The following is a 27,478-nucleotide window of genomic DNA, read 5'->3' as shown; positions in this document are numbered from 1 at the left end:
AGGGTCAGGGGAGATTCCAAGAACATGAAAAGCCTCAGACTCAGCCCCAAACACATGGACCTCTTTGCCCATTAACCCAGCCTAATCCAAATGACCACATTAAGATCTCTCTTGCAAAGCTGCCATTTCCTTAAGAAGAAAAGCCCCAGGACAGTGTGTGGACAAGCTGTGGAGATGCCTGTGCCATTATTTGTTGACACAATAGCAGAATCCCTCAAGCCTGGTGCTTGTCTTGAACACCCCTGGCGGCAGGCGAGCTGTAAAACAATGGAAATATTGTCAATGCCAGAAACCAAGCTACCGGATCTAGCAAGATCTCTCTAGTCAATTGGGTGGAGAAGAGCTATTTTTTAAAAATTGGACCTCAAATTGTCACTATAGATTTTATTAGTGATTTTGTTTTTCAAATGACAAATAATTTAAATTATGATGCACTGAGCAAAAAATATAATAAAGAGAAGCTTTGGGCTTTCTAATTTAAAAATGAAATGACAGATTCCTAGAACTATTTTAGAGAAGTTATATTTAAAGGGCAGAGAAAGACTTCGTGTCATCTTTGTTAAGTGATTTCATTACTCTAGGCCTTGGTTTTCTTTTCCATCAAAAAAAAAGTCTGAAAGGACAATAAATTCTTGCCTACCCTAAACCTCTATGCCTTTGCATAACTTCCTATATTATTTCAGAATGTTTCTAAGGTTTATATTTTTAAGCAGAAAAAATGTTTAAAATAAAATTTTGTTTTCCACTCTACAAATAAACATGAGAAAGGAATTATCTTACCTACATAATGCAATATCTTATATTTTCTGCTTCACATGAGAAAGGTTATTTAGTTTAGAGAAGAAAGTACTTTGCATTCTAACTAAAATTACTTAATATATTTGAATGCATTTATTTTGCTAAAATATTTTTAAACCTTCACTGTTAAATTGTAAAGACTTATGTTCCAATGATTTTGACCATAAATGTGTTGAATGACTCTCAAAAAATAAAATAAACAAATCACAGTTCACTTTTGGGGGGAAAAAAAACTAACAAATAAAAGCATTAAAACTAAACCCATGTCCCAAAATAAAAACTATACCTATTTGTGCAAAGAATAGATATTACAATTTTAATTAAATTGTAGGAAAAGCTATTTCATTTGAGTCTTCTACACCATTGATTGAGAAAAAAAATTGGCAAAAATGTTCAAAGCAGCAATATTCATAACAGCAAAAACTGAACAAATCCCTAAGTCCATCCAGAACGAGTCAATAGAGTGCTGTGGGCTTACATATTGTACACCATGCAGCAAAGAAAATGAGTGAGCTGCAGCCGCACATGAAGCAAACAGGAACCTTGGAATTGCAAAACTGTGTGACAGAGAAAGTCACAACCAACACCTACAGTATGATTACACCAATAAATTAAAAAACAAGCAATACATGATTTAGGGATACAAACATGATGAAACTACAGACAAAAACAGCCTGAATGCAGAACTGAGACACTGAGACCTATAACTGGGACAGTGACAGGCAGGGGCACTTGAGCAACCTCAGAAGAAATGTTCTTTATCCTAAACTAGGCAGTGGGTACTTAAGTGTTCACTGTATTGGTACTCTTTATAGACTACTTGTATTTTTCCAATACTTTTACCTATTCAATATTAATTTTTTTTTTTTTTTGGTGCTGTGGATTGAATCCAAGACATTGTACAGGCTAAGCACGCCCTCTACCACTGAGCCACACCCTCGGCCTCAATGTTTCATTTTAAAACATATTAACAATGTGATAAAATTTACCTAGTCATATCCATCCTGGAAAGTGCTTCAGACAGTGAAGTACAATGGGTAAGACTTTGAACTATGTCCCTGTCATGAACTCATTTTGCAAATCTGGACACTAATAAATTCACTCAGACTTCATGAGAATTTTACAGCTCCAGAAAAAAAAACAAAGATGTCTTAATCATTCTAGGTATAGTTTGATATAGCCTAGAAATTTAAAAAAAAAACTAGGTAAGAAAAATCAAATCAGTAAAAATTAAAGAAAATCAGGATCACTTTTTTAAAATATTGCTATGGATCTACTCTTTACCTAGCACTGTACTTTTTAAAATAAATTCTTCAGGAGACCAAGATCCAAATTAGACAACAGAGTTCCCTATGTGTGACAAGGTTTAGATTTTTTTCTTCTGCCCCTCCACCCATATATTCTAGTAGGATTTTTTTTCTATATTAACACTGTAGAAATTTGGAATTAACCTCAATGTAGCTATCTCTATATAACTCAGAAAGTTAGCTCTATCTCCTCTTCCATACTATCCTTCCCAAGGAGATGTCTACCCCTAACCCCTGCATCTGTTTCCTTCTTTATCTAGTGAGAAGAATTATCATATCTCTCCATGATTGTCATAAAAATTAAGTAAGCTAAGTCACATATGGCATTCATAATATGGCCTGATGTAGAGTAAATATTATATAAGTATTTCTGTGATATGTGCTGATTATTGTTATTATCACTATTTTGGAAACTTCATCTTAGATTTAGAGTAAGAAAATCTTTAGTACCATGCACCATGTATACTTCTCTTTGAAGCAGAATTTTACTGACCAACATCAATACTTTCTTTCTCTGCAATTGATCCAATTTCCATTTGTGCAAACCCCTCTCCAACTCCATTTTAGTGGTGCAAACAAAAACCTTAAAATTCTTCGCCTATTGGCTGGGTAAACCCAACAATGCATAGGAAGTTGTAGCCAAATCAGATTAATCTTGCATTGCCCACTCCCCTGTGAACTTCACTGGCTCAAAGGCTTCATCTTGACCCAAGTGCCTGAATGTAAATAAGAAAGCAACTGAGGCACCTGGAGAATCATGCTTCATCCTTCTTCAAATCTGGTATCTCCCAACCATAGGTAAGTTGAAAATCTGTGGGCACAGAGAGATGGCATTTCCACAGTAGAATGGATGATATCAATGAAGTCCTTTATCCATCCATGCAAACTCTTTCTGGGCAGGGCTGTGGTGGTGCGATTGTGTAACTTTTATTTTTATTACTCTTATTTCTAGGGATGGGCAACAAGTTAAAGTCAATTAAGAAGCATATTAACTGCCACCCAAACCTCAAATGAAAAAAAAAATGTTAGTAATGTTAATATTCCCAACCTTTTCAACTGTCATCCTCAGATTCCTTCTGCAAAAACCAGTGTGGGGTGCAACAGCAAAGAAAAAGTCCCCAAACCACTTCATTGTATTCTAACCATTGTATTGTGGCTGAATCCCAACCACCTTATTGTAAATATTTTTGATACACCTCACTCACCAGGTGCAAAAAAGAACTTAAAGTTATTTCTAGAAAGTCTTGGAAATTTATCCATAGAGCAAAAGCCTGATCTCAGTTTAAGAGAGTCCTTGCAAAATTCCCCACCAAACTCCCACTTTTGGTCCTTTCACACATCAGAGGATGACAGCAGAATTCTGGTCTGTGATGGATCAAAGGAGGTATTTTTGTGGCCTGGAATGACATAATATGTTGTGTTATTTCACAACTGAGGAGCCTTGCTTCCAATAGTCTAGTTCAAGGGTTGGCAAATTTTTCCTGCTAAGGCCGGAAAGTAAATATTTTAGCCTTTACAGGCCATACTGTCACTGTCATAACCAGTAACCTCTGCCATTATAGCAAGAATGCCATATTATAATGCCATTATGGCAATACAAGAACCAGTGCACACAGCTGTGTTTCAATAAAATTTTATGTATGGATACAAGTGAATTTAAATTTCATATAATTTTCACAGGTCACAAAACAGTCTTTAGATCACTTTGTAACTATTTTAAAATGTAGAAACCATGCTTAGCTTGCAGCAGTAGGAAAATAATGGGCCAGATTTAGCTAGCCTCTCTGTCCAGTTGTGTACAAAACACAGTAATAAACACAATTCCCAAAGACCACTCAGCTGCTGTCCCACTAAGTCTCTGTATGTTCATTATATTTTGTCTTTTTTAAGCAATAAATTTATACTCCTTAATCATCTATTCCTCCCCAGAAATTATGGATGTGGGTCTTGTTTTATCAATAGTAGAAAATGAGGCATGGAAACATCCCAGAATGAGTCAAGGAAGGACCCAAGAAGAGGGGGGTTTTGTTTAGTTTAGATATAGTTTTGTTGTTTTATTTTGTTCTAGGTGCTTGGGATCAAACTCAGGGCCTTGTAAATACTAGGCAAGGATTCTAACACTGAGCTGTACCCCATCCCATGAAGAAAGGATTTTTGACAGAATTTCCTCTCTGAACTCTGCTTACACACTACCTCTCCACATTAAGCGCACATTCATTAAGTCCTGTGTGGACTGTATGAATACCATGATTGTATTATAACCCAATCATAATGATCTTTTGTGACCCAGGATGATGACACTCTTTAATGTATCATTAATATATATGATAATAAGGCTACATGTGTGGCTCGGCAGGCTGTTGCCCAATCAGAAGTCATTGACCGCTGTTGCTTATGAGGAACGCCTCTGAAAAACAGCACGTACTCCTAGGGCCATTTCTAAATGCAATATCTCTTTTTCTTTTTTTCAGTCCTGGAAATTGAACCTAGGGGTGTTACACCATTGAGCTACATCTCCAGACCTTTTTATTTTTTATTTTTGAGACAGGGTCTTACTGAATTGTTCAGGCTGCCATCTATCTTGTGATCCTCCTGTCTCAGTCTCCCAACTCACTGGGATCACATATGTATGTCACCACACCCAGCCATTCTCTCATTTTTCAATTTGTTTTTCTCCTGGGGAAAACAAATGCTGAGCAAGCATCTAAGGATCCACAGTCCTGTAGATCAACTTGTTTCCTTATTCCTGACTCTTCACTCTCCATCAGCCAACATTCCTTCTCCACCCAACCCCCACCCCATTCCTGTCTATTCTCCTAGGGGAAGACAAACACATGTACTTTGATTTCTCTGAATTCATAGGTTTAACAGAATACTCCCCCCCAAATGGCCAAAGACCTATATCTTCAACTGATTACTATTTCATCAAGTCAGAAAATTCTGACCCTTTAGTCTGAGGACCCTGAGTCAGTCAGTTTTACTCTTCACAGATGAATGCTACTCTGCCATAGCCATGACACACCCAAGTGTCTTATCCCACCTGCTTCCTTCCACTTGCCCCCACCCACCCCTGAACCTAGATGAGGTCACTGGAGATGGCTTATAGGAATTATAAATGATCCAACCATTTATAATAGTACTACCCTGTTCACCAGGGCTCCCTTTATGCCACAAAAGGTAAAAGCTACACAAGAGAATTTTCTCATCCTTCACCAATTCCAGTTTTTCATCAGCAGACACAAGACCTCATTAGATACTAGTGATCAGCCCAGAAACACAACTCCAGAAGTATCCATGCAGAACCCCTATTCAGGCAGTGCTTCCATGTAGCAGTCACTCATCATTACCACTTAGAATGGCACCACACACTAATCCTGATGGCAATTCAAAAGCTGTAAAATAGGGACTTCATCTAGAACACACTCTGATCACAGAGCCAACCAGGAAAGTAATTAATCCTCAAACATCTACTTTTTTTCCACACCATCTAATTAGAAAAGGAAGTCGCAATAGAGTTATTTCTCTCCCCCTCTCTCTCAATGCTCTGAGATAAGAGAATATGAGTACTCTGATTCTCCTCTAAAGAAAAGACTACCTTTAACTCTACTCTTCAAATTGGAAAAGAAATCAGACTTCTTGTTGAGAAGTTCGACCACTTTTCTAAGACAGCTCTTGAGAACCTTACAGTTTCATGATGCAACATTTCCCAAGGGCACTTAATCTTGAGCAACTCTTGTAAAAAATAATAAATAAATAAAGCAACAAAGCGTGTTTTGTGATGCCATAATGTTGATCTGTTTGTGCCACTCAATTATGAATTTACAAAATTCCAAATTCACATTGTAAAACAGAAAGGTGGGAGGAATGAAGCATAGCAATTCAGGAAGACTTGAACTCAAACACATCCCAGACCACCCAGGCTTCCTTAAAAGGCAGCTAGCGCAATGACATAGTCCAGAAGAGTGCCCTAGAGTGTGTGGGGAGGTTCTTTTTAAAGATTTTTAATTTTGCTTGAGTTTAATTTCACCAATGGCCGTAATTTTTCCCTAAAGGGCTATGCTTCAGTCAACTAAGATGATGTTATTATTATAATTCTTTTAATAGAAGCTATCAATTACTAAGCACTTTGTTGCCAGGAACTATGCTAAGAGCTTTGTATACATTATCTCATTTAACTTACACAACTAGCCTTATTATGTAGTTATTATAATCTTCATTGTACAGATGAGGAAATTGAGTGTCAGAGAGGTTAAGTGATTTATGTAAGGTCACAAAGACAATAAAAAACAGACAAACCCAGAACCATCTGACCAAAACCTGTCTACCAGGATCCTTCCACTAACTGATTCCATGCATTTGAGTCAAGGGACGTAAACTACAATTCATCTCATAATTAAGCTATTACCTCCTCTACAGTGGTTCCCAAACTTGACTTTTCATTGTCATCACAGAGGAAAGTTTTTAAAAATAGAAATTCCCTGTATTAAAAAAGAAAGAAAGAAATCTTGTCATGTATGATACAATATGTGAAACTGGAGGATATTATGCTAAGTGAAATATGTCAGATGTGGAGAGACAAACACTGTATGTTCTCACTTCCATGTGGCAACTTAAAAAGTTGATTTCTAAGATATTAAGAAAGGGAAGGGGGGAATAGGAAAGTTGGATAATAGGTATCAAAATAGATAGAAGTTCCAGTGTTTGACAGCACCGTGGGTGACTACATTTTAATATTAGACTATTTGGTATTTAATCACAGCCATCCTTAGACAATTTTTGTAAATTATATATTTTACTTTATAAAGAATTAGAAGATGGGAGTTCAAAGGCTCAAGACAGAAAGGATAATGCATAAGAAGTGCTACTTTGTGATCTGATCACTAGACACTGCATAATGTATTGAATTACCACACTGTACCTCATAAATTGATACCATTATGTGTCAATCAAAAATGAAAACAAAATAGAGATTCCCAGAATCCATCCCAGCCTGACCAGATATAAAAATATTAGTCTTATATTTAAATGATGCCAAACAAATGGCCAGACCTTTTTTTTTCTCACTAAACTTAATAATGAGTATTCCATGATAAATATTCCAAGTCTTTAACTCCCAAGGCATTTATTTGGTTGGTTCTTAGTTGTTAAGCATTTTCTCTCCAGTTCATAATAACAAAGGGATGAGAATTCCACCCTTGACTCCCTTAAAAAACAAAGCTTTACTCAATGACTCACAGCTCACAGAAGCACAGTAACCAAAAGAGCCTTAGCAAATGTCACAGAGATGAGGACACTGACATCCAGAGGCAATGAGACGAGAGTCACACAACTAGATGGCAACAGGTCTACCGCCTCCCATCTACCAACTACCTCATTTCCTCTAAAAATCATGCTACCTCTTAAAACTTTTCTGGAATCTTTCAGAAACCCAAATCATCACAGGAAATGAAAGATGACTGGCACAAATCAAATGACTATAAATATGGCATAAAAATTGGAACTTGCTGTAGTTACATACTAACACATACTTTATACACACACACACATACATATGTCAATATAAAAGAACACGTGTAAATTCCAATTAACATCCGTTTGCGTTATCATAGACAGTATGGAACTTTATATTGAATGAGGCATGAGTTCTAAGCTAAACTCTGCAACTTACTCAGGTAACCTTGTTGCCATTTCTTGACTTCCCTGAGTTTCACTTCTCTCACCTAAAAGGCAGTGGTAATCATAACTATTTTGTATATGATCTCCACTTAGTTGAAATGCACTTATGCATAAAAGTACTTGCACTTGGTGATGGTGGTGGTGGTGGTGGTGGTGGTGGTGCTTATTATTATTTCTATTTTGCAGGGTCCTAAACAGTAAAACCGTGTTCTGTTTAGACAGCTAATTTATCTAACCACCAAAGGCCTAATCTCTCAGTGGATAAACAAAAAACTAGGACCCTGATAGGATGTTCCTTTTATGCTGTGCTCCAAACTGACTATTGAAAACGTGATTCCAATATACACAGCTGTCTAATGTGCTAAGAGCATTAATGAGTTACCATGATATCCAGGGATAACAAAATTAACAACACCCTCCTAAAATCTCCTCTAGGGTAATAGGCCAAATATTTTAGCAAAATTTTTTTAGCCCGTCAAAAGAAGGGACTTAGATTAGAACCATATTAAAATGCCTTCTTCTCTCTCCCTTAGTGAAACTTGCTTAAAATCTACACTAAATATCCTAAATCTCCACTGGTCTTTCTCCAAGTAATCGAAAAAAAATGATTCAAAACTGAACCTATCAGATGTGTGGCCAGTAAGCAAACTTTCATACTTTGCAGGAAAAAGTTTTTCTTACACATATATGGTTGCAAAGAAGCTCTTTGCAATACAACAGTCCCTCTCATGCATGGGGAATATGTTACAAGACTCTTAGTGCATGCCTAAAATTGCATATAGTTCCAAATCTTATAGATACTCCTTTTTTTCCCCAAACATACATTCCAACCAAAAAGTTTAATTTGTAGGTTTGGAATGTAGCTCAATGGTAGAACACTTGCCTAGCATGTGTGAGGCCTTGGGATCAATCCCCAGTCCTGCAAATAAATGAATAAATAAAACTTTATTAAATTATGCAGAGCAAATGATTAACAATAATAACTAATGATAAAATAAAACCAATTATAACAACATACTGTAATAAAAGTTATGTGCACGTGGTTTCTCTCTTACATTCAAAATATCTTATTATGCTGTACTCACCTTTCTTTTCCCTGTGATGATATAATAGGGTGCCTAAATGATGAGATAAAATAAGGTGAAAAAGGTATTGTGATGTAGCATTAGACTACTATTGTCTATCATCTGCTTTGGGTGATCCTGGATCACTTGAGACGTGACAAAGTCAGATGAGTAGTACATATAATGCAGATACACTGCACAAAAGGATGATTCGTGTCCTGAGCTGGATGGAGCAGGACACCATGAGATTTCATCACATTGCTCAGAATGGTGTCCAATTTAAAACTATGAGCTGCTTGTTTCTTGAATCTTCTATTAAATATTTTCAGATCTTGGTTGACCTTGGTAACTGAAACCACAGAAAGCAAAACTGTGGATAAGGGGGAACTATGGTATTTCTTTATAATGTTTCCTCCATTCAAGCACCCAACCTGATTAGTCCATTTTATAAGAAATAAGGTTTCACTGGAGAAATTCAGAAATTTGATGGAGCAAGCCATAAGCGAAAGTTTCAATCTATTTAACTGATCCCAGTCATCTTGGACAACTACACGGACAAGATAGAATGCAGAAAGACCTTCTCCCACAACCAACAAAAGTCTAAACAGTGGCAACAAGGCTGACAGATACATCATCTTTTCAGTTGGCCACATCTTCTAGATGTGGTCATTCATTCCTGATGACCAGGGTTGTATAGTCAAGCACCAAAGAAAGTGCAGAGACCTGGTCTACAGGCCTGGGTAAGATGAGGGTCCTGGAGTGCTTTGATTCATTTGTTTCCTTGCTTAAGTATTTATTTGGGCAAACAGGAGTAGTCTAGGGAGGAGAAATGGTTTAGCAAACTCAGCTGTAACAACTGTTTCTTCCACACTAAAAAGGACTTTGCCTGGGGGGTGGGGGGGGAGAGACACAGAAGGACACATTCCCCAAAGGCCAAAGTCTCTAAAAGCAATATTTCTAAATTGGGACTATTTTGCAGAGAAAATTAAAATGTCTAGGTTGTTAAGATAGGCTGAATAAAGCATCTGCCACTACAGTTGTCATTATGGAAAAATGTGGTCTAGATTAGCTCTCCAAACAACAAGATGACCATTTATTACCGGTAACAGATATCTCTTTGTGGATCACCATGGTAACAGCTCATCCCTTCCAACAATCCCTGACACCACACATCGAACAAAGTTTTTAAATCAAATCATATAAAGACTATAAAGAGAACTTGGATAGATTACATATCAATGTCAACATTCTTCTCCCTATGAAGAAGCTACATTTTAATATTAGATTATTTGGTATTTAATCACAGCCATCCTTAGACAATTTTTGTAAATTAAATTGTTAGTACCAATGGATCATTGATCTAACAACAAGGGTAAAATATCACCATATCAGCAAACACTTATAAAAATAAGACACAATGAAAGGCAGTATATTATGGTTTAAAACATCATTAAAAGAGAAAAATCCTAACAATTCTCTTTTGCATGATTATTGATGTATATGGGTGCGACACTTCACCGATACTTCCTTCAAGAGAAGTGCCCCACTCAGAGACCAATTATTCAAATGCCAAAGCATTATGTGGGAAACAGCAGTTATCTTAGTGATAAATATTATCCCAAACCAGCCAGGGAAGGTTAGTTAAGATCCAAATGCCAATTACTGAAGCCACAGAGGTTGTTTTAATGTAAGCTGTACATGTGACTAATTAAAAAGCATTCACAGAGGAGTCTGTGAATCAATATACAATAGGCTTTATATTTAAAAGCTTATGCTTCGGGACAGAAAGGCTATTTAAGAAAGCCATCAAAAATTCTTCAAGATTAAGAGTTTCATGGGTCTGTGTGATCTCTCAGCCTATCACTTTTCAATGTTTATGTTATGAAAAGTTTTAAATAGAAAAGAACAAAGAATAATATCATGAACATCTGTGTGCCCATGATCAAGTTTTGTCATATCATAATGCTTAGCCATACTTGCATTAGATCTTTTTATTCTTATTAACTAATTATTAGGAAAATAAAAACCTGTAGGTAGCTCTCCCCAATTCTATGCCCTGCCTCCCTAACCTAATATCAGTTTACAGGCTTTCAACCATTATATAAATGGTATCAGATTATATATATATATATATATATATATATATATATATATATATATTTACAACTTATTTTTGCCAGCATTTGCATCTCTAAAATTTATCCACATTAACACAAGTGGATCTGGTATTCCTGTTTATAATCACTTTATAGAGGCTTACTGCACACACGCACGCACACCCACACACACAACACACACACACACACACACATACAGAGCACAAGTTATTTTATCCCCTGAAACAGCAGCTACATCGTTTTGACCTAAACAACACAGAAATGAACATTTTATACATGTATCCTTTTGCATACCTACAATGATTTCTAAAGGCACAGTCACAAAAGTGGAAATGCAGAGCTGTGATATGTTCTTCTGCAGCTTTATTCAATGTTGCCAAACTTCTCTTTAAAGAAATGATACCAAATAACCCTCCCTCCACCAGCATTTGAGAATGTCATTCCACATCCTTGTCATAACTGAGAATCCTGAATACTTTAATTTTTGCCTGATGAGTGTGAAATAGTTTCTCACTTTAATTCAGGTTTTCCTGACCATAGTGAGGCTGAACATCCTTCCATTTCTTTGGCTGTCTTGAGCTTCATTTCTGTGAACTGCCTGATTGCAACTTTTGCCCATCTTTCCACTTACCTTCTTGCTTCTTGCTTATTGATCCCCTTATGGAGATCTCTACATATTCAGTGCCTTTGGTAAGGTTACTGAACCTCTTAGTTTTCCCATTAGTGAAGTGGAAATAATATTTACCTCTTAAGGATGTTTTGAAGCTGATCAAAACACACACACACACACACACACACACACCTAGTCCAGTGCCTATTAATGTTAAGCAATCAAAAAAAAAAAAAGTCTATGAAGAGGAAGGAGATCATGGGGAGTCATGGGGAGTAGAAAGGGGAGGGTAAGGGTGAGTAACAAGGGGGTAAAAATTATCAAAATATGGTATATGCATGTATAAATATGCCACAAGGAAACCCACTATTCTGTGTAATTAACATGCATTAATAAAAATAGTATCATGATTATTGTTATACATATGAATAAGAAGGTTTGAAATATAAAGTATTTCTAGCATTCCCATGTTTGTGACTCCCTTTGGATAAATACTGTAGGACTTGCAAAGAGGAGTTCAGAACTCTCCTTGCCCAAGATATTTCCCATAGATAAAAAGACATATTATCAGTGTTCTGCTATTTGTAAGTTCCCAGGAGAGAAATGCACAAAGTTGACAACCCAAGGTATCATTTAAACTAAACATCAAAGTTATGCTTCTTTCAAACCACATGTGACTGTGACCTTTTTTACAAAATGATGCTTCCTTATCCTGAGTCTAGGAAATAGTGAAGTCACAGAGTAAAGGGAACTCCCAGAAAGAGGAAGTTGGCAGTGACCATCCCAGGAAATACATCCAGACCTTTATAAAATTCGACCAGGTCCAAGGCCATTCCATTCACCCCATGTCACCACTAATCCCTGAATAAGAAAAGTGGATGATTGTATCAGTTATCAAAGACCTAAGTTGGGGATTTTTAAAGGAGTAATCAAAAGTTCACCACGGAGGCACACTCTGAAAGTACTGATCACTCCCCCATATCCAGAAAAACATGTTCCTATGGACAGGTAGATAAGCTGGAGAAATGAGATAAAAAAAAAAAAAAAAGAATCCCATTAGCGTCTGCTTGGACTCACAATATATTTAGTTTGCTGTGGAGAGCCTTCTAGACTGGCCTCTTTCTGCCGCATCCTGACCTTTCCTTGGAGCAAGTGCTCTTCTTGGCGACAGAAGCCAGTGCAGTCAGGAAGCATACGTAGCTGTGCTCCGGGCTGATCAAGTAGTCCTGACGTCAGCTTCCACTGGCGACTGGCAGAGGCCCCTTTCAGATGTACTTGTACATCATCTAAAGTTCAGAATTATCCTGCTCCGTGTTCAATTTCAACTGACACTACAGAAACCAGAGACTTTCCTTAGTCACTATGGACAGAGACTCTCTCTCCTCCTCTCTTCTTCAGAAAGTCATATGCAAGACTCAACTCCAGCCCAAATATAATTAGACCATCTTGTGAATCTATCTAGGTGCACAGCTTTCTTCCTTACATGCGTGCCAAGTTTCCACTTTCAAGAAGCTAAATTGCCACATAAAAATGCCCTGACGATAGTGAGTAATTAGACACTGTAATGGAAAATTAACTGTGTTTTTATTTAGAGCATTTTAACAAGACTTTTTTTTCTTTATTAAACTGCAGTAAAAATAAATTAAATCCTGACGGTTTACAAAGGTTTTTCTGTTTAAAAAAAAAAATCAAACACTACCTCTCTTCCTGAAGAATATTTATTTTATTAATGCCACCAAGTTTGCACAAGGTCCTGGTCTGAGCCCCGTTATTAATAAACCGGAATGCTGATCCTAATTCTGCTCTGTATTGTAGAGGGGAAACCACCATTCAGGCAGCTGAAACAGGGACACTGATGAAGCAGCCCAGTGGACTTCTCCACATGTGGGAGTCTTCACTAAGATTCTCTCAATTCTTCTCTTTCTCTTTCTAGGTGCTGCTTCCAGGAGAATCATGCCTCTGCATTCGAATGGTTTTTGACCATTCTGTGAGCACCTGAGCCTTCCTAAGTTCATGTGAGAAAGCGGCTGGCTAATCCAGCTATGAGTCCACCTGCAGAATCACACCAGCAACACCAACTCAACAAGACCAGAGTGTCAAAATGTATCCCCCAAAGACAAGGCAAAGAGGCTTAACTCTATGCATTCCATCCTAATTCTTGCAGCCCTCTAAATACATTCCAGCCAAGAGTCGGTCAATGGACTTAGCCATGGGACCCACAAAATTCCCTTTGGGGCAGAACAAATGGCAAGTTTGGCAAGACGAACTCAGCAACACCCATAAAAAACACCCACAAGCCTAATACACATGAGGGAGCCTGCGACCATTTGACCTACATGGCTTTTCATCTCTGTTCCTCCTCCTGCCTGGACTCCAAACGAAGTGCAAATAACACCTCAAAATGTTTTTGGTTTAACATTTATTTAGTCCTCCACAGTGAATGCTAAATGCTGGGCAGTGCTCAGGCTCCAGGAATCTCCCTTAAGGGGCCTCAGTGTGTGTCTATGAAGAATTCTCATTAGTCATTTATTATCTGTGACTAGACAGAAGAATTTCAGAAGCTACCTTTATTTTGCCTGTACAGCCACTCTGAGGGACAATGTGCTACAAAGCTGAATCTGAGCAGCCTCAAGAATTTCAAAGAAACCCTCTCTCTTTTTCCCTGTTTCTTTTCCCTGACTTTGAATCTCTCCTTATAGTTTAAACAACCTTTGCAGTCCGTATTGCTTCTCATATAGATGCCTGGTAAATGTTAAGTTTGAAAATCTTTTCACTTTGATTCCAGGAGATGCTAAAACTAGCAACTTCACACTGTCCACACTTGCATCACAAACTAAGTCTTCCATTCAGATGTACAACTGGCATATCCATAAGAAATCAGTCTCGTAAAATAGTTTATACATACTCAGTTTCATCTGAGTTATATTTAATGAGGCTAATTTGACAACTTTGCTACTGATAACGCTCTGTAGGTAGAGTTCAAAGAGAAAAACTCCACATGGAAAGCAAAAGTGTTAGATTGTCAAAATGTTCCCCTATCCCAATTTCAAACTGCTCATCATACTCTAGAGAAAAACAAAGGAGGGCTTGCAATGGCTCTCCAAGTAGTTCGATAGGGTTTGTAAAACACCCCAAATGCTAGATTTAAAGACCTAGAAAACACTGAAAAATAATGGACTCAATGACAATGCAAATATAATATACCAAGAAAATATGTTTGTGTTGATTAAATTATTAAATTAAATGATACTGAAGATGGTAGACATTTGGAGAGACATTTCAACTTGTGAACAAAATTTCTGATCATTTTTCCATTTGCTATGAAAAAAATCAGAGCCACTGCTGATGAACTATTTGCGAGTTAAAACTGACTCCCAAGAGCTCCTCGGCATCTCAGTTTAACAGAGGAGTTACAAAACTTAACAGGTAATGAGATAACTGCTCAGCTCCAAATATATTCTGACCCCTGTGGGTCCCTCAATTTATTTACCCTTAGAATGGGAAATGGAGAGGCAGTTCTGAGTAATTGCTAATAAAAGCCTATTTGCCTCTGGCAGAAATACAAATGTGAGTTGATAATGATCATTTTCCCAGACCCCGTTTACATGTCTCCATTAACATTCCAGTGCCCAACTCTCAAGTTCCCAAGATCGTACCAGTTTTGGTCCCCAACTAAAAGACCAAAAACTGAGCTGAGATTTGGGGAATCAGTGGAGCTGACTTCATGAAGCAGTAGCTGGTTTGTTAACTCCCAACAAAGTCATTTTGCGTGTCCACACCTCATTTAATTTTCACTGGGATGACATACAATCTTTATGACAAAAACGCACTCAACAAACACCCTAAAGAACATGTTTCTCGTGGGTCCACCAAAGGATAAAATGTTCTCAACACCACCTCCTAAGATAATCACCCTTCCCCAAAAGCCTCTTTTAATTGGCTGGTTGACTGTTCCCCTGGGTATGACTCAAGAGTTTATCCCCAGTGTGTAACCAATATGGAAAAGTCTTACTGATTTCTGAGAATGCTGACAAGGACCATGGTATGGAAAAGTGGACTAAGATTATGTTGAAGCACTAGTGTAACCCTGGCACTTCGGGGAAAAAAAAAAAAAAAACAACTTCTACTTGAGGAGATTGGCCTCTATGACCTCTTCCACCTCTGAAGTCCACAGTCAGCCCATAGGAAAAACTGCTGAATGTTGCAGAGAGATTTAACAGAACCAATCTGCCAGAAAAGGGGAAAGAAATTAGACTACAAATTTTTGTAAATTAAGTAAAAGTCACAAGTTATAAAAAGTACAAATCTACACTTACCTCGCCCCCTAAACATGCTTGTGCAAATGTAGGCTGTAAGTATAAATAACTACAATAATTTATAAGCTGATTAGCATCACAGGTCTGTTTATCATATCTTCATATGGAAACCCTTAGGATAAACTATTACATCCTTGTTTTTGTGAAGCAAGTGTACCCATTTCTCCTAAACATTGTTCAAATGTAGAAACTCTGCCTAATTTCTAAAGATTAAACTTCAAAGCAGGGTCTTCAAAAATGACCATGCCAATACCTGCAGTCTCCCCAAGCCTAGGAATCCAACTTCACTCAACCAAAGTTTCTACAAAGAAATATTAATCACAACCAGAAAAAGGCAAGAGTGCACCCTAAAGTTAAATAGCATTGATGTTATCATAGACTACACCTCATTTGAGAACCCTTTCAATCACTGTCACCATTCTAATGTTCGTGAGAGATGATTACTGATTTCTAAATGGCAGTATATTTCTATTCCAAACGGGGATTACTGTCATCAGATTTAAAAATAAGACCAACATGTCATACACTAAATTAATTCTAAACATATTCCACACCTCACCAATGCCCTCAATAACAAATGCTTTTTAAAAATGGAGGCTTTTTTCAGGATTAGTTATTTACATTTTATTTTAAATTTAATGATAAACTTCCCTTTAGTTTGGCTTAGAAGGAAATAATTCTCTTTCTCAACCCCTATTAAAGAAATTTAGGAGTGAATCAGGGAAACTTAAAAGAATTTGAAAGATAGCTTTCTAGGACTAATATTACTGCCTTTATAATAAGGATGTTTAAACAATGGCTTTTTGAAGATTCCATCAAAGTTAGAGTGCTTAATAATAAATTATGGTCAGTGATTATCTACCTAATGAAAAATATTTCCATTTCCCTGTTTACTTGAATTCATGCTCTTCTGCCTGAGGAAATTCAGTATTATAAATTGACATTTGGATTACTAAATCTAAACAACAAGGACTGCTTAATTATGTAGAGGTTTTCTAAATGTTGTAGCTTTCTTTCCATCCCAACCATGTGTTCTTATTATACATAATGGTAACTTTTTGAGTTTTAAGGACATTTTAAACAAACATTCACTTATGTTGCAGTTACTTAAACTTGAAGTCAGGAAAAAAAACAAATCTATTTCAGTAACTTTAATTCCAATTTAGGCCTTTGATTTGAACCTTTTGTGTATCAATTCTACCAAAAGTGCTAAACATTATTTCTACCCACCAAAAATTTAGTATGATTAAAGATGTCAGCAACTTGTTGTCATTAGTTTTAGTTCATTAAAAAAGATTACATTCATTCAACCTAAGATTTTTTGATCCAGAATTTAACTGTTAAAAAACCAACAAAAATGCTTTGAAAGTATGGAATTTGCAAAACGCCTGAGAAGTCACTAATGGGATTCCCATGATCTAATACATGTAAGGCTTTAACTGTAATCGTAAACCCACTGAAAGCTTATGATCTGAAAGTATGGACTATTGTAGCCAGTTTTTATGAGTTTAATTCCACTCGCAAATCCTAGTTTCTATATTTTAAGTCTCAACTAGAACAAAATCAAGAAACGTTTTGAAAGGATCAATCTAAAGAAAGGAAGCACTGGAAAAACAGGGCAAGAAAATCATTGCCAACATCCACCTTCTGCCACAAACCATGAATGAACTTCTAGAAGCACAAAACTGAGCAAAAATTTAGCTTGAGATACATGTCAGTTCACTTTTAACACTCACAGAACTGCATATGAATCATTATATTTTCCTGTTTCATTTCCCACACAAGGCTCAATAAATCATAAAACTTACTCAGCTTTCACGGGCTGGATGACTATTTTCTGAGCCTATTTATTGCTCTTTTACTGGCATATTTTCTTCTATGATCCAAATCTTTGACTCCTATACTCCAGGAAAAGCCTTCAAATTAATGCAAAGTCATTAAAAATTATGCTGGTACTAAGCCATGCCTAGGTGCTTTGGAGAAGTGATATTTTGCCCTAGAAACATCTCTAATATTCAATGATTGCATTGGTTACACCGAGACTTGGGATTGAAATGAAACCTCTCTTTTTCTTCAAAGGATTTGAGTTATTGTAGCAAATGGTTGTTCTGAAAACAAAATTTAGCCTATTTCTTAAATCAATATATGTGCAAAATATTCATTAAAGGCTCAACACATGTAAAAATAACATCAAGGATATCTATCTTATTACTAAAATTCCTTATTTTTATCTTATTTCAAATATTTCTTAGTTTGTAAAATTTGGTATTACAAGGTTTATTGTGGAATATCAGGCCCATCCTACCTTGCAGACAAATTGTACTTTCAGTGTAACTGAATATAATATTCATTTTATAACTAAATGCATGTAGGAACAACTTGATTTTAAAAAGCTTTACTTATATATATTTATTATAGATTTACTGACTGTCTTATAGGGACTACCCGTAGACTTAAGAGAAAATATGGGATTCCAAGCATTATGTGCTAACAGATTTCAGCTTGAATATTCCAAAATATTCTCTCAAAACTGCTGTTGACTCGTCACTTCGCTTTTTAAATGCAAGCACAATTTAATTAATTTATTTCAAGTCAACCATACAACAAACAAGCTTCAAAAGCTATTTTGATTTGAAAGTACTAAATGTTTGCCTTTAATGGAAAGCAGAGTCAATAACTTCTTTGATATAAATTGCTTCAACTTTTTTCCTACACTCATGTTTCCATAGCCTAAATCCTAATAATGTCAAAGCACTTTAAAATTTGGAACTTCTCATAAAGCACTCAAAGATTTTAAAATAACTTTGTATTTATTCTCTATACAAACCTGTAATTTTTTTTCAATATATTTATTAAGTTCTTTTTTTTTTTTCTTTCTTACTGGTCTTAGCTCTGGTGGAAAGAGAAAAGCAGATTGGAAGAATGTTTCTATTGTTATTATGATTGGTTTTAGTCACTTGGACCAACAGAATTGATCCCCTCAGCTTGTGCCACAAATGCAAAATGCTTCAAAACTACTTTCCCGGAGGGAGATGATTTTAAGTGAAATGCAGTGAATTCAGGTTTTGTTGTGACCCTCAGGGCATTGATTTAATTCTAAAAATTCCCAACGGAGACAGTAGAGATTGGACAAGCTAACTCAAAGTAGAAAGTAAGGCCACCAAACTCAAGCTGACAATCCCACTTCCTGAAACAATGACTTAGGCGCTCAATCAGGTCAAGGGTTTGAACTTTCCAACTCAGAGCCACAGAGCAGCGGGGAAGGAGGAAGCATACTTCGAACAGAAGACCTGGCTCTGCAGGAGCGTCCCGCACCTTGGCAGTCCTGCCTTTACTTAATTTCCAATGGTGTGATGAACACCTTGCCTGGCCCTTCCGGGTCAGGTTGCAGACGCCTTTGCAATGCCCACCGCTGGAGAGTCTAGTCTCCTTGTAGGAGCGCAGAAAAAAAACAAACAAAAATCCCTGAGCCTCTTCCTCTCGCTCTCGCGTGGGAAATCAGAAGCGACCCATACTGGTGCGAAAGCTACCGAACTCCACTTATTCACTAGAGGGGCGTCTTACCCGTACAGGAATGCAGGGGCTTGGGTCGCACCACCAGAGACGGGCACACGGAGTAGAGGGAAAGTTTCTCAAAGTAGTCGCAGGTCTCCTTGGAGAGGATCTCGTCGATCATGAAAGTCTTGTAGCGCCGCCTGGCTGCTTTGAGCTGGCCGGGCGAGCTCACCCTCAGTTCGGCGTGGCAGTGCATGGTGAGCCGGGACCAGCGCCCGCCGACTTGAGTGAGGTTGCGAGTGCCCGGCCGTCTCGGTACGCGGGGGCTGGCGCGCGGGCGGGGGCCTCAGCCCCGCTCCTCCGCAGCCAGAGAGGCGGCGCGGCTCGGGAGGCGAGCGGAGGGGAGCGGGCACGGGCGCGCCTGCTGCGCGTCTACACCCACCCGCAGATCAGCATCTTTGGCGAGCCTTTTTGGGACAATGCAGCTGTCAATCAGCGCGCACTTCCTGCAGGGCCAGGTGCGGAGTGCGAGCCTAGGGGCGGTGGTGGCCCACACCCCCGCCCCTGCCCTCCCGTGCCCGCCCGTGCTACCGGAGCGCTGACCTGAGCGCCTAGTGCCCAGCCGCTCTCGTCGCGTCCTCCCGCCTCTTGGTGTCTAGCGCTCCTCTGCCGGCTCTCTATTTTAAGACACTCGCTTTGGCTCTCCTCCCCGCCCCCCACCCCGGGACAAGCTCCAGGTGTGTGTATGGGGGTGCGCGCGCTTGTGTGCGCGTTTTGCTGGCAGTGCGCACCACCCATCCCAAGGCCAAGACCTCCACCGGTTGCTTTTCCAGGCGGCGTACCCCGAGCGCACTTAGGAACCAATCCTGCACCCGCAGGCCCGGCTCCCAACCCAGGTCTCTTGTTAGAAAGAGAGTCCTCACCGAGGGTATACAGGCCACCGCACAGGCTCCCGTCATGGACCACTGTGCCTTTCTCCTTCCCCGCGTGGACCGTTTCTTCAAGTCCACGGCTTTCCTTCCCTCCTCTTGCAGCCCCGAAGCCCCAACGAGCTAGTGCTCTCGTAGCACGGGGAGTTTGTGCCATGGTTGTAAACTTGACTGCTCCACCACGATCACAAACCATAAATGACCATAGCTCAGTCCGTTAACCCAGTAATAAACTGGAAAAAAAATAATAACAAAAGCGCTCATTCCTTTTTTTTTTTATGTTTAAATTCTGTTTGTGAAACGTTTTTCCTAGCTGGAAAAGAAGAGCACAGCGCAATTCCAGTGTACTGGCGGACTTTCAAGCCATCAGCACAAATTCGGGCTTCTAGCGTCAAAACCTGCTGTCTTCGCAGCTTTCATTCCCGGGTCCCTCGCAACACGATAGGGTCCCGGTAGCCTCAAAAATATTTGTTTATTGAGTAATTTGCCTTCTTCCTTCTTGGCTTCTAATCCCCGAGTCTGCCCCCAATGAATATCTATTAAAAACTTTTGTTTTCAATCATAATCCTTGAGTTAGGGACCCCAGCTGAGCCTCCGCCTCCCGGGACGTCTCCAGTAACCTGCCCCGCGCACCGCTGTTGATGGAACCCCCGGGGGCACAATAGTTTCCACGGTTTTATCTCGGAATTTGGTATGCGCACGGCTGGAAAGAAAAAGCACGATAGGGACACAGAATTATAGCCACGGCCGGCCGATGAGATTTCCTCGCCGCTTGTAACCTGAAAGTGAGCGCGAGTTGGCTCTCTGCGGAGCTGCTTGCTTGCCCTGGAACCAGCGTAGTCGCGGAAGCAAGTGAACGCGCGTATCTGAGAGGGTGGTTAGACTCAAGGAAAGGAACGTGTCTGAAGGACTGATCATTAGGCACTTAGAGAAAATAAATATTAATAGATCAAGACCTACTCTCGCATTAGACATGGTCCGCAATCCGTATTTGAGGAACTTCATTCCCCAAGTGTTTGTAGGTGCCTCCCCCTCCTATTTAAAATTGTTTTTTATTATTCTCCTTCATTAAGCAGAGTCAGCTTGAGGGCCCATGAGCACTGCCGCCAGGTGTCACAGCGGCGGCGCAACTCCAAACTCCAAGCCCTGGGATCGCCTCACTGGGCCCATGCGCGCCCCCTTCTTTTGCTGTTGGACCCTGCGGCCTGTGGGCTCTCAGGGCTCAAGACTAGGGACGGCTCCCTACTCAGCCCGGCCCGGCAGTCCCGCAACACTGCCAAAGTGTTGTCCTGGTGGCAGGTGGAGCTGGAACCCGTTGCGCAATGAGCCAGGGCCGGATCCTAAGGGCGCAGCGCTCTCTCAGAGGGAATTCCTGGATGGTGGGTTTGATTTGCCCTTAGAAAAGGGTACAGCTGTAGGCAACTGCGAATAAACAATGTTTGGCAGGGTCTGAGAGCGCATGGAGTCGGAGCGACCCTACCCACAGACGCGACCGCGAGCTGCGCTAGGAGCTCTCAGGGCCCAGCACCTGGGCAAAAGCACCGCTACTTGATTCTTTGCGAAGGGCTGAGCTTTATGCATTTAGGGTTTGAAGGCCCCTGAGTGTGCTCACGGAAGGGAGCGCTGTGGATCAGTCTTCCTCGCCCTGTGTTTGCTCTATCATCTTTTCCCTCAACTTCTTCTCTCCTGCTCTTCCCATTTCTTGCACTGCCACTAGCTCTCTTCCTTTTCCCGCTCCCAGTTCTCCGGTTCCCCAGTTATTTCCCGCACTTTTGGCTTTCTCTCTGTCCAATTTCTCGCTTCCCTTTTCTCTTCCTCCTTCTATAGACCACTCGTTTCATTTTCTTTCTTGCTTTCTTCCCTTCTCTTCTGCCTCTCCTCCTCCCCTCGCTCCAAACCGGGTCTGGAGTTGCCACGGGTGCCCCTGATGGTGGCGCTGAGGTGCAGAAGGCTTTAGCAGCTCTAGAGCAGGGGTCAGCGCCCTAGACTACTGGTCCTGCCAGGTGGAAATCGCCTTCGGACCAGGCTCCGCTCTCAGACCGACCTCTCCTCAGCTTTCCGCATCCCTTAGCTTTGTCACGCAGCCACACGCACTAAAGAAGTAAAACATTTCAACCAGCTATTTGGATTTTCCATCTTTTCTATTTTCCACTATAGAGGCAAGAAATTTCAGAGGGGGTCAGTAGGCAAAAGTTCCCTTGAGTCACTAGAGAAGAGATTCCAGATTTTGGAGTCTGGAACTTCCAGCTCTCCCTACTTCATAATAATATAAGCTGAAACTCAGGATGGTTTTGTTTTTTGTTTGTTTGTTTCAATTTTAAAATGATAATCGTAATACTACACAGGTTGGCCTTTATAAAAAATTGTTTCCTTTCATTGGAATGTCCTTTGCATCCCATATTCTGCCTCTTCTGCCCCCAAACTAGTTGGAGATTCATCTCAAGTGTTACCATCGTGGTAGAGATTTCCCCTACTCCCCAAAGCTGTATTGTCTTTTGCATGGTTATTTCACCCATTGGATAATGAACTCCTGGTGGGGCAACAGCCCCATGCAACACTATTCCTCTTGTATCACCAATATACCCACCTAGCACTTGGCACATGGTCGGTTCTCAGTAAATGTGTCATGAATAAATGAATGCATGACAACTGGGAAAACTAAATTATATAATGTGTTTGAAGGGACATCAAATCTTAATTAGTTGTACTAAATTTGTCCTTCTCTTTAAATGAGTGTCTCCTTCTCTTTCCTTGATAATTTTGGGTTTTTCGCAATGGCATCTAGCCCAATTCCCTTTTTGCTCCCATTTCCCTCTTTTCCCTCCCTCTCTGCACTCTCAGACTGCAAAGCACTTCTGTGGGAGGAAGCACACCCCAACTGTCAATCACAAAGTAGAACTGCGGTCAGAATAGCCCAGGGTTTTGTTTCCAACATTAATGAAGTGGCTGGAACAGCAAACATCTGCCGAAGGGGCCCAAACCCTTTCCAGCAGCTGGAGACCCACAGACACTTCCCAGCCTCCTGTGACTGTACCCAGGCAGTGTCTGCTCCTGTGTTCCTGGAACACACAGAGAGAGGAAAGCACTGGTCTGCCTTTAGCTACATTTAGGCAGGCATGGAGAGGAGAAAATTTCACAAGACTGCAAGTCATCAGTCCTCCTACCCGCTTCAGTCTAGTACCTGATTCCTGAGGACAAACCCCTGTAGTGAGACAGGAACATAGCCAATACCTTTGCAATGTTAGAGCTAAAGGCTCTAACAACTAAAAACCAAAGAATCATTCTTTCCCACCTCACACCCAATAGCTTTACTTTTCTAGAACTCTTGAAATTTAATTAAAAATGGTTTTTACTGATGCATTATAATTACATCAGTGAGATTCATTATTATGTATTCATACATGCACACAATATAACAGTACAATTTGGTCAATTTTATTCCACTATATCTCCAAAGCAAACGGATTTTAAAAAATCCTAGGGTGACTTTTAAATTGCATATATGATATAAACCTAGAACTTGACTCTTAGTTTTACCATCCTTTTAAAATCTTGAGATATGTGTTGATGTGAATACTCAGAAGTAGCCAGGACATAAGTCTTTTAAGTACAGTAATTCTTTTCCCAACCATCTTTTCTCCAAAGAGGAAAGAAGGGGAGAAAAGCATTTCTTACATTCTCATCAAGTGTACTTAGTAACTTATATTTCAGCCACCAAGTTTTGAAATAGTTTCAGACATGTAAAAGCAAAATAGGGAAAGGCTTGTAAGTTAATATTCCCCTGGGCCCCAGGGCCATGCCAAAACTGCTTGCTGTCTGCAGCCGGGCACAGCAGCCTCGAATAACAAGTTAAAGGAGGTGTACAAGGAGGCCAGCTTATTTTTAATGATGATATTAATTTACAAAAACTGCTCTCATACACTGGAAGGCATCTTTTTAAGAGAGGGCACAAATGCAATCCACTTGACAAATGGTCTTGGGAGTGACTAGCACCTTATATCCTTTCTCAAAAGCCAGTTTAAATTGAAAAAAAATAAATAAAAGATAATGGCTGTGTCTACAAAGCACTGAATGTTTATATAAAGTTGGGGAAATTCAGTAAATCATCCAGATGTTGCCAAATTTTGAGAAGCTTGCTGTACAGATTAAAATTTGAGCATTATTTCTCTTTTTTAATTGTGCTATGCTGACATCAAACAGCTATATTTCTGCCAATATCCTTTGCACCTCAATTATCCCAACTGATGTAGCCGGGAATATAGAATTCAATTGTCTGAACTTTATCATAATAGTGTGGAAATACTGGAGCATCACTGGTTTTGACTTGTTTCCCTTCCATCTCATATCCCTTAATTAATAATGCCTCAAAAAGAGAGAAGCAGCAGTGTGAAACATGTGATGGAATAAGGTCCTGGCTGTCTCGGGGTAAGGGAAATGAACTTTGAGAGTCAGGCAAACCTTATGTTTTCCCTACCCAATCACTGAGTAATTTCCCCTGGTCCCTAATCATAACTTGTGAGTAAGGAGAGCCAACTCTCTTTACTCCTTGCTAAAAAATTCTCTCCCCATCATCTTTGTATTTTCAATAAAATGAGCTATTTGCTATCAAAAACCATCACAAAACAAAAACTGCACTTTAAAAAATAGCAGCCCTGGCCTCTGCTGTTCCATGTATTTGGGGCTGGATTTTCTCAATGTTCAAAACTCAGGAACCAGCCAAGATTAAGAATGGGAGAGCAGGACTAGGAAGGCAGGACTATGGTTAACTAAAGAAAGTGGCCCTAGCCACCTAAGGTCCTTAAGTGCCATATAACATCTGGTCCTACAGGCATAGACTCTGCACATCTGTAGGTGTCAATCAGTCTGACCAGCACTTTACAGAGACTGGGTCATTTATGGTTCTCATATTTTTTAATCTGCTGGAGGGAAATAAAAATGCCATAATCCTACATCCACGGGTGACATCTCATCCAAATCATCTCATAAAATATTTCTATTCTCTCCTCGGCCTCAAGCACTTCTTGACTAAGATTCCCTGTAGTCTTCTCCAATGCAGGGCAAGTTAGCAACCCATGAGGCAGAATTTCAGAGCAAACATGGAATCAGTGGGTCCTTAGCATCGGTTGTTATCAAAGACAAGAAGGCTCCTGTGTCTGCCAATACAAGGAAAGACTTGTGGAGCCAGTCAGCCTTCTAAACACATGAAAGGGAAGCAACACTCTCAGAGAGCTTTGGATGATTAAGGAAATCTGCTGGCATGATTGTTACTATGTTAATACAGAACAATATTTACCAAGAACATTGGGTGCAGTATGCCAATCAGGGAATGCAATGGTCTCTGCTCCAGGTCTTTAAGAAAGAGGAAGTTTGTACAAACTCCTGGACACAGGTGCTAATCACCTATTTAAGTCTAAGTGCAGGGTGTGTGTGTGTGCACTTGTATGTTGCATGTTTGCCTGTGTTTATATGTGTGTTTCTCTCTGTGTGCCTATGCATGTGTACCTGTGGCCAGCCTATATAGCTTTATGTTGTTTATTTGCTTTGCTTTTTCTTTCTTTCTTTCTCTTTTGAATGAAGAGAGGAAAAAAGGGAAAAGAGACATTTTAAAATGTTATTTAGATAAATTCAAGAGACAGTCTTAATCCTACAGGAGGAATAAAAGAAAAGAAAGCTGAGCAAACTTTCCAGACAAAAGTTTCACAATTATAGCATTATTCTGTCCTGGGCTATGCAGATTATTTCCTTTTCCAAGAAATACTTCACAATTTGAAATATTTCTTACAAACATGAGCTTTTAAGAGAAAGTTGACCTCTGTGAGCTACTTATCAGGAATATTTTTTATCATCAATGGAAATTACAGCACAGCAAATGTACTCAAAGCAAAATAGAAAAAAAACAAAAAATATGGAAATTTCTGGTATTAAATACTTTCATATGAACTACTCCAAAACTAAAGAAAATGCTAACATAGCCTTTTGGGGATAATCTGAGACAAATGAACTCTTGCTGCTTCTTTTTTTTTTTTTTTTTGGTCTGTGGATATTTTTATGCAGAGAAATAATTTACTTCACTCTGAGCAGATAGCCTCAAGGACAATTTTTATAGACCTCTAATGTTGTGGGTTTTCCTGCATTACTTTCAAAAGTTATAGGGATGCACATATCTAAATAGGCTGTAAACCACTAAAGTAAATGAATGAAATGGTGCCAATCTCCATGCATTTCAATTACGCAAGCAGCCTGCCTTTTTAAATGGAATTCTAAGTCATCACAGAACAGAGAATCCCCAATTCCGTTGCCAGTCCACATCCTGATACGTTTACTTAAGTCGATTATTGAGTCTCTTAGATTATGTCTACAAAAGCTGCCAAAACATCTGGTCATTTCAATCAGTTCAATAAAAGATTCTGCCAAGTCAGGGGGGGAAATTAGTCAAATTATTCATCTGTATAGACAGAACAATAGGTTGTTTTCTTCAAGTAGACAGTAAGTGGATATAGCTCCAAAGAGTTCTCTTCTGAAACCAGAATACAGTCCATAATTCCTGAAGGAGGTTGTGATTTTTATCATCTAATGTTTGGGAAGTATTCTGATAGATCTTTAGGCCAAAATTTAATGGGTATGAAGATGACTTATCCATGTCTCTGAGACAATTCTGTGCTCATTTGAATTCTATGTTCTAAAGTTTGGGACCAAGCCAGAACTAAGCCAAACTGGCATTTGCTAAATGTTGAAAAATAAAAGTAGCAGAACTAGAAATCAGAACATAGTGCTTATTCCCCTGGAACCCCCATTTTAACAAAAATTCAATACATGATTTAAACTGCCAAAAACAGATGAATACTCAGCTTTTTATCAGACCCTCTGCGCACAAAATCCTGCTCTATAAAATCAAAATAATATGGTTACTTGATTTCCTCAGTTTCTTATGTGGTATCTTCAATAACTACTTGGAATTTCAAATCGTTATCTTTATGGACCATAGAGTCAGAGCCCAAAAGAGAAACAAATACTCAGAAAACGGGAGGGAAAGATGCAGGAGTCCAACATTCTGATTGTATTACCCCACTTTTATTTCCCATTAATGTAATAACTCATGGACTCAAAAATCCTCTGATCTTAAACATTCTTTAAAATTTCTTTGTTCAGAAATCTGCACTAGAATA

General features: G+C 39.2%; 1 protein-coding gene across 1 annotated transcript in view; it reads right to left on the bottom strand.

Moving 5' to 3' along the window:
• The window catches only part of Barx2 (BARX homeobox 2), a 68,523-nt gene extending 48,543 nt beyond the window's left edge, over nucleotides 1-19,980 (bottom strand). Inside the window, exon 1 of the mRNA XM_026392410.2 lies at nucleotides 19,453-19,980. Within this exon, the coding sequence (XP_026248195.1) occupies nucleotides 19,453-19,639 (187 nt within the window). The 5' untranslated portion in view covers nucleotides 19,640-19,980. The remainder of the gene's footprint in view (nucleotides 1-19,452) is intronic.
• Nucleotides 19,981-27,478: the final 7,498 nt, after the last annotated feature.

Source organism: Urocitellus parryii, chromosome 4 (assembly GCF_045843805.1).
Source record: "Urocitellus parryii isolate mUroPar1 chromosome 4, mUroPar1.hap1, whole genome shotgun sequence".
NCBI lineage: Eukaryota > Metazoa > Chordata > Mammalia > Rodentia > Sciuridae > Urocitellus > Urocitellus parryii.
This window is presented reverse-complemented; position numbering and strand designations above follow the sequence as displayed.